General features: G+C 42.8%; 1 protein-coding gene across 1 annotated transcript in view; it reads left to right on the forward strand.

Moving 5' to 3' along the window:
• fa2h (fatty acid 2-hydroxylase) overlaps positions 1 to 3783 on the forward strand; it is a 43073-nt gene extending 39290 nt beyond the window's left edge. Inside the window, exons 3-7 of the mRNA XM_083763265.1 lie at positions 403 to 545; positions 693 to 793; positions 1148 to 1317; positions 2494 to 2746; positions 3629 to 3783. Coding sequence (XP_083619391.1) covers positions 403 to 545; positions 693 to 793; positions 1148 to 1317; positions 2494 to 2746; positions 3629 to 3696 — 735 coding nt within the window. The 3' untranslated portion in view covers positions 3697 to 3783. The remainder of the gene's footprint in view (positions 1 to 402; positions 546 to 692; positions 794 to 1147; positions 1318 to 2493; positions 2747 to 3628) is intronic.
• The last annotated feature ends 5316 nt before the right edge of the window (positions 3784 to 9099 follow it).

Consider the following 9099-nt stretch of genomic DNA (forward strand, 5'->3'; position numbering starts at 1 on the left):
ACTTTTTATGCAAATCGTGGGAAATGAGGCAGAATGTTTTGTTTGTGTAAAAATGTTTCTTTTACACAATGCAATATTGAAGCAATGTTATGGTGTGTCCTGTAAGTCCATGTGGGCTGGGCGCCTTTGGTGCATGACACAGAAATAAATAATCTATCTATCTATCTACTGTAATTCTGCAAACTGTTAATAAATCAATCAATCAAAATCAAAACACGCACACACACACTCTTCTGTGGTTTATCTATCTTTAGCTCTCTCCTGCCATCTTGTGGACAATATTGTCATGGCAGACAATCTGTGGTCATTGACACAATATTGAGTAGCTTATGTTTCACTGGCTCCAGTACAGAAACATATATCTGCATATCAGACTTATTGTTTTGTTGTTTTTTTTGCCAGGATCTGGTGGACTGGCACAAACCCCTGGTATGGCAGGTGGGCCTCCTGGGAGAGAACTATGACACATGGGTCCACCAGCCTGTCGATCGACAAATCAGACTCTTCGGAAACGACTTTCTGGAGGCCACCACTAAGACTCCCTGGTAAGATACCAACTCAAAGGACAGAAGCCCTTCAGCAAGGCATCAGGATACATAATGTATGTTTTTTTTTATATATACATTTTGTGTTCTAACTGTCCCCATCCCCCCCCCCCCCCCCCCCCCCTCTCTCTCTCTCTCTCTCTCCAGGTACTGGGTGCCAGCAGTGTGGCTCCCTATTGTCTTTTATTTTAGCTGGCAGTGGTGTACAACCCTAGCACAGAAATCCACAAGGCTGAGCCTCACCTCAGGTAGCACACAATGCCATACAGTGCATGCATACATACATACATACATACATACATACATACATACTGTTCCATTTGTACACTCTCAGAGTTAAGGGGTCCTGCTTGCAAATCAAACGTTTGAGAACCACTAGTACTAGTTGGACTCCTAATATGCCATATTAGTGTCAGAGTAATTAAGTGTCATGCATATTCTGAAGAAAACCTGGAGACTTGGCATTCATCAATTAAAAATAAGAACATTATAGAAGAAAATAAAACAATTGTCTTTGCCACGTTCACATTTGTCCGTGTACGGTCGGCCATATTGATGACGCCTGATAATAAGACCCTTGGTGTGCATGCATGTGTCCCCAGACTACTCGGTGCCGATCCCTGTGTACAGTTTCCCCGTGCTGTTCATGGCGGGGTGGTTTCTGTGGTCCTTCATCGAGTACTGCATCCATCGCTTCGTCTTCCACTTGAAACCCTCACACAACTACTACCTCATCACCTTACACTTTGTGCTGCACGGGCAGCACCACAAGGTACAGTACGTGCATACCGGAAAGAGTACTCGCATGTTTTATTGAAGTAAAGGTGCCAATAGGTCCTACCGCAATATAGAAATACTCTGTTACAGGTTGAAGTCCGGAATTCCAGATTTACTTGAGTAAAAGTATAAAGGTGTATAGAGGGTATGCACATGCTTCAAGTGAATGGCACATTGAGTGGCAAAGCAACAGGCAAAGTGAGTTTAACATTGTTTAACGCAATCAGATTGGACTTTTCTGTTTGGATGTATGGGCTGTCAAGGCCAGAGAATAGTAGGCATTCCTGCATAACTTCCGGGTTTGATGATGATGTCACGTGCATACCCTCTATACAGTTTGTACACCAAAAGTAAAAAAAGGGGCACGGTGGCACAGTTGGTAGTGCTGTCGCCTCACAGCTAGAAGGTCCTGTGTTCGATTCCCGCTCGGGACGCTGTGGGCGCTGGCGGCGTGTTTCCTCCTCCGCGTCATCAGTGCCCATACCCGAAGGCGGGGTTGGCGAAAGGGCCTTTCTGTGTGGAGTTTGCATGTTCTCCCCGTGTCCCCTAGGGTAGGTACCCTCACAAAAAACATGCAGTAATCCTGGTCACTAAACTGCCTTCCCCTGGCCAGCCGGGGCGCCTGATGGAGGGGAAAGGAACTGGTTGGAATAACGTGTTCCTTCCACGCGCTACGTCCAACCAGGGAAACTCCCCCCTGTCAGGTGTAAAGGAGCAACTTGGACACTCAGGCATGAAGGAAGCATGAGTTCAAGTCCGTTGCTCTCCCCTTGTCCCCCATATATGGGGACTATAGGTTGGCGAAGGGCGTGTAGAGCCCAGGATCACATTAGATGATTGACACAGGGGTGAAAAATGGGTTACAAAATCGTGGGATAAAAATATATATTTAAAAGTTTAAAAAAAGTATGTATATGGGTGTATGCAGAATGTCCCATTTCAAGTTTTCAAATGTATAAAAATCTTTTGAAGATAGCAGATATACAGGCTCATAATGCATTGCGACAAAACAGTTGAAAACCACTATATTGTATTCCATACTAATTCCTCCACTGGGTTTCTATTTGAACAACGTCTTGTCAATCCTCGTTGACCGAGCAGCTCGACATAACCCTGGATTGTGTTGTTCTCTCTCCGCTGGTATCTCCCCCCCCCCCCCCCCCCTCCGCAGTCTCCATTTGACGGCTCTCGGCTGGTCTTCCCTCCGTTTCTGGCGGGCGTCGTGGTGGCGGCGTTCTATTTCTTCCTCCTGAGAGTGCTCCCGGAGGGCCTGGGCCTGCCCGTGTTCGTCGGGGGGCTGAGCGGCTACGTGGTGTACGACTTGACACACTACTACCTTCACTACGGCTCGCCCAAGAGAGGCTCGTACTGGTACGGCCTGAAGGCGTACCACGTCAAGCACCACTTCGAGCACCCGAGGGCAGGTGAGGAAAGCTCGTGCGAGACTGACAGGGAAGACGAAGGCCATGGATATAGAGCGAAAGGGAGAAACCTGTCACATAATGTCTGCATCTGTGTGTGGGTCACCATTAGGGATGGAACTCGTTAAAGTTTTATTGATAACGAGCACCTTATCGATCAGCCTTATCGAGCCGGGTATTTATCGAGCCCACTATCTAGCATTTTCTATTATTTTGTGGAAAGACGGGAGACATTCTGAACAGAACCAGTATCTTTTACTAGATACCATCAAATACAGTAGGTTTCTAACAGGCGGAAGGCAATTTACCTTTTTACCAATAATATTAAAGAAACTGGGTAATATGTGTCACTTTAAAAGTGTCATTTTGTTTACCCGGGCAGCGCTGGTTGGCAGTATACACTTTACCGACATATTTGTGGCAGAATGGATGATTACATCTTTTTTATGCTCGATAACAGGCTTGATAAGCCCAAATCTTATTGATAACGGGTACTCAATAAGCTTGTTATCGGGTTTCTTCGGGTATCTGTTATCGAGCTCCATCCCTAGTCACCATATACATGTGGGTGTGGCACAATTTACAGCAACAGTCATTCCTAAACTGTTCAGGTCGAGACACAAAAGAGTGATTAGACATTGGCCCAGGACCCAAACTAGTGAAAGTAGCATTTTCACATTTATGGGATTTCTTTGATTTTTCTTTGATTTCTACATGAAATTACTGGGGGGAAAAAAGAAAGAAAGAAAAAGCATTGAATTTGTTTTTAATTCATGAAATTGTTTCCTTTGAAATGATAATGATTAAAAACAAGATGTAGGAAACAAAACAAATATAGGGACACTGTGAAACAGTGCTTTAACTGGTCTCTGTTCCTTTCTGCAGGGTTTGGAATCACCTCCACGTTCTGGGACCATCCCTTCGATACAGCCATCCCTGATGAGAAGTTCTAGAACAGCACAGGACTCCAACCATCAACCCCCTACCCTATGTACCCCCCCTACCTTATGTACTGTACCAGGAGCACAGGACTCCAACCATCAACCCCCCCCCTACCCTATGTACCCCCCTACCTTATGTACTGTACCAGGAGCACAGGACTCCAACCATCAACCCCCTACCCTATGTACCCCCCCTACCTTATGTACTGTACCAGGAGCACAGGACTCCAACCATCAACCCCCTACCCTATGTACCCCCCCTACCTTATGTACTGTACCAGGAGCACAGGACTCCAACCATCAACCCCCCCCCTACCCTATGTACCCCCCCTACCTTATGTACTGTACCAGGAGCACAGGACTCCAACCATCAACCCCCTACCCTATGTACCCCCCCCTACCTTATGTACTGTACCAGGAGCACAGGACTCCAACCATCAACCCCCCCCCCTACCCTATGTACCAGCCCACTTGCCATAGTTTGCACAAAAACTAACAAAGAAAACGTATCAAAGCAAAGTGATACATTTCTGACAGTGTCCACTATGTCGATCACCCACTGATCCTCTATAGCCCACTGTTTCCTGCAACCAGTGTGTCGGGAACCATTTGTGGGAGCAATTCTTCTGGGTCACGACTCGAGCAAAAAATCCCATATAAATGTAGGATATATTTATATTTTTTTTAAAGAAAAGTAAAATATTTTTTATAATTGTTAAAACAAACAAACAAATCTAATGCTGCATTCACGTGGGATCAGGCAAGCGGTAGACGGAAAACCGGAAGTGATTTTTAGTGGACGGGAGCAGGACTGTTAACGGAACAGGAAGGCACGGCAGCCAGAACCGGCATCGACGTTAAAAATATTGAATCTTTTTACTGTTCCGTGCCGTCCAGCAGGTTTTGCCGTTTGCCGTCTACCGCTTGCCTGATGCCATGTGAATGCAGCATTAGACATGCCATGAATAAAATAATAATAATCATATCATCATCATCAATTATCATCATTTATCATCATAAAAATAGCCGATCTACAACCTCGCAATGCGAAACAAATCAACGCGTTGTGCGTTTGGGTTCTGTGCAAACGTCTAATCTTTTTTGGGAAACCTGGAAGGTTTGTAATCCACTGCAATTATAGCCAACGTCTCTTTTCACACTGGTGGGAGCTCTTTCCTATTGCAGATTCTATTTTAAATCTCTTCATAGTGTAAATGTGTCAATTTTAAACTGTTAGCCAATCAGAGCAAGAGATCATGTCAGAGATGGGAGCCGGGGCAACAGAGGCCAACACAGACTTGCGCACGCACACGCGAACGCACACACGCACACGTGAATTAATGAAAGTGTAAGCTGAGGACAGGATGACTTCCCTTTTCTTGACACAACAACAACAGCTGTGACTATAGAATTGATTTAGTAGTGTCCAAATATGCCCCAGCTATACTGTTTCTTTCACTGGCCACCACTAAACTAGATTGAAATGCTGCTACAACACAAAAAGTGTTTTGTCTCATGTTTCTACAGAAACACAGAAGATATTGGCTTCAGATATTTGGATGGACTGAGGGGCAATTTATATTTAAACTTGCGTGTCCATCTTGGACAATTTTTGATTATACCCTGACCTTGTGAGATCACACCATTAAGACATGTCTCCGGTATTCTACGTGTTTTGAAGCCACTTTGGAGATGTATATTTTTTCAAGCCTGTTGATATATATTTCCTTTTAATCCTTCTTAAAACTACTGAGAGTTCAGATTAACTGTAAATATTTCTTACTTCAATCTCTTTTTCATTCTCTTGTCAATATATATTACAACAAAGATTTTCAAAGAGCAGAGTTTATACCAAAAAAACGAAAAAGAAAAAAATAATTCACAGGTGAGGAGACTTGACTACTCTCTGTGATTACACAAGCGTCTGTGATGATAAGCTGGATATATGTATGGATGTATGTATGTATGGATATTTTAAAGCAGCTAAAGATGAATGAAGATATTAGAGGGGCAGAGCTGAAGGTATGAGGCCGGCCTAATCAGACTTCCTGCTGCAGGGATCTCAGCGCTACGCTACCATAATTATTTTCATAATTAACGTAGGATACGGGTATTTGAGGTTGCCCTACACAGATCCCCACAGCATGACGATCAATTAGGCATCCGACTGTACAGCAGGAGGTCCTGATAATGGCCAGCGGATCCTCAGACACTCTCTTGACATTCATTGAAGTGTTTAAGCTCACTAAACCCAATTAAAACGTATTTGCATGCAGATGTAGAGTTCTATGAACTGCTACCGCCTTCTGCCAACGTCTTCGCTTGAATTGAACCACAAGACTATTTATACATGCATTTGTATGTATGTAACAAATGGGCACAACATTTGTGTTTCATAATTTCAGATATTTTCCTGTGAAGACGTATGAAGTTGATTTGATCAATGTTCCATTGCACTGACAATCTACAGTAGGCACCATATAGAGGCATAGAAATAAGACTACTTTTGTGTCTTGTCTACACATAAAGATTTACCAAGTAATTCCAGATTTAGACAAGGTTTAATCCTTCTGAATCTAACCAATAAAACAACTTCTAAATGGGTTTAAGGGGCTCCACTCCACAAAGACCATTGTTGGGTTGGGCTCATAACTACTATTTTAGTTTAACATCAAAGGAGTAATAATAAATGGCTTTGGTAATCACTAAGGGTAAAACCATAAGTAGTTCAGTTCAGTTTTATTTTCGGAATGGTGGACTATACAGTTCATACATAGCACACATAGTTTCCATTTTTATTTTATTTTTTCTACTCCTTTTGAGTGTCCGTTGCTCATGTCCTGTCCAATATCCGAAAAGGGGAGACCCCTGGGGGTAGGGCCAATGCATTTGAAGATGAAGTTTCACAAGCTATCCCCCCCCCCCCCCCCCCCCAACGACAACAGTCAATATTTTGTCTAATTTACATCGCCTATCAAGTCATGACGTAAATCTGTTATGATGATGGCGACAATAATGAAGCATAATTATGGGGGGGGGGGAACATTATGATGGCTGCTTTGCAAGAGAAATATGTTTCTGGCTGTTGGAAGGAAAAAGTGCATATACAGATCTTATTTATGAATATTTATCTGAATAAAATGAAACGTTGCAACACCTTGCTAAATGATGCAGCGTGAATAACGTTGACTAAATTTGTTTACCACAAAATATATTTTTAACCTTTTATTTTGGAATTATAAATGTCTATACAAATGCAAATGTATTTGTGAATAAATGTTGGGTCTATTTCTGAAATGCTGGTGTGTCTGTCCCCATGATTCTCATTTCACAGATCCTGATGTTGCTGTTAGCCTACTATAAGTCATCCCCATGCAGAATACACACAACCAAACTTACATGACAGTATAGAAATGTACAGCAAGCCATAAAAAGACACGTGCACCAATGACCTTTGAAACACCAATACATCATTTATGATGTGCATAACTAGCCTGTGACTGTTCACAGTTACATGATTTGAACGGACTAAACAGAGCACTTTGTGTACATCTCAGATAAAAAAAAGTACTTGGGTCAAAGACAAGTATAGATACTCCTAATAATTTGTTAAACACTGTATTTTGTTTTTTAACTCATTTATATACCTTTTTTATTTGTATTCATCTGGAACATTTACAATTATCTGTCACTATTATTATTTTTTTTACTTATCTGTCGATTATATTCTGAAGTTATGTCAGAAATACAAAAATGCCTAATCCAATCCAATCCACTTTATTTATAAAGCACATTTTACAACTCAAAGTTTACAAAGTGCTGTACAGAAGAATAAAACTAAATACACTGTAGCTAAACACAGAGAACAACAGCTTTTTTATTTAAATATATATTTTAAAACATTTTCCCATGGACCACCTGCAGGCCTATTATGCCATGGTGGATAGTGATCCGTGGACTATATTGGTTGAGAAACATGACATGGGATGCATTAGCAAGTGTTACAAAAGCACAAATCTTAGCCCATCTCCCAACACAACAGTGGTCCCCATCAGGTCCTGGGGACCACTGTTTTTTTTTTTTTTTTTTTTTTTTTTTAAAGATATTTTTTTGCGGCTTACGCCTTTATTGATTTTTTAAGGGATAGAAAGTAGGCTGACAGGAAACGGGAGAGAGATGGGGGGATGACATGCGGTAAAGGCCGTGTCGGGTCCGGGAGTCGAACCCGCGGCACACCGCGACTGGATCACCAGTCCGGTGCCCAGACCGTTACGCTACGGCCTGGGCCTGGGGACCACTGTTGTGTTGGGAATGGCATATGGGCCCAGGTTGATTCTTAGTCAGGGTGGTGCCCTCCCTGGTTCACAATAAACAGCAATGCAACTTGACACCAAAGGTCAAGTTTACTAAAGTAAACTACACATTAATAAATGTAACATGAATACAACATTAATAGAAAATGTTAAAGTAAACAAACAACCATGACGATAGTGCTAATAGGTCAGCATCATGTAGTATAATAATTAATTATCATGTCAGTACCTCTTGGTACCACAGCACCTCAAAGGCCCTTAAAACAAGGCTCCAGACCTCCCAAAACAAACTGGTCAGGCTCCTACTTGGCCTCACCCCCCGAACCCACCTCACCCCTGCCCACTTTGACAGGCTGGGATGGCTTAGGGTCGTCGACAGAGTACAGCATCTTGCAATGGGTCTGGTCCACAAGATTCGATACACCACCAAGATACCCATGTACCTGTCTAAATACTTCCTTAATGTAAACGAAGTCCACACCCACAACACCAGAGGGAGTGCAACAAACCATGTACAACCCAGATTCGGCACAAACAAGGGACTAAATTCTTTTCGCTCCTATGCCACCAAAATGTGGAACGCCCTACCAACAGTCATTAAGACATGTGAATCCCTGGCCCAGGCCGTAGCGTAACGGTCTGGGCACCGGACTGGTGATCCAGTCGCGGTGTGCCGCGGGTTCGACTCCCGAACCCGACACGGCCTTTACCGCATGTCATCCCCCCATCTCTCTCCCGTTTCCTGTCAGCCTACTATCTGTCCCTTAAGAAATCAATAAAAGGCGTAAGCCGCAAAAAAATATCTTAAAAAAAAAAAAAAAAAAAAAAAAAAAAGACATGTGAATCCCTTGACTCCTTCAAAACCGCTCTCAAAGGGCACCTACGGATGGCTGCAATTCGAAACTGGCCTCTGTAAAATCTGAATCCCCCCCACCCCATTTTCCCTCACTGTATATTGTATCTTTTCCCTTTTTTTCTTCCCATTATGATGAATTACTGTTCTGTTCTTTAGCTACATAGAAATGTCTATTTGTATGTCTCTAAATGTTTGTATGTCTTTAAATGTTTTGATGAATTGAACAATGTGGACCCTGTTGTAAAC

The sequence above is a fragment of the Protomyctophum parallelum genome, assembly GCF_964188405.1.
Source record: "Protomyctophum parallelum genome assembly, chromosome: 4".
In the NCBI taxonomy this organism is placed as follows: domain Eukaryota; kingdom Metazoa; phylum Chordata; class Actinopteri; order Myctophiformes; family Myctophidae; genus Protomyctophum; species Protomyctophum parallelum.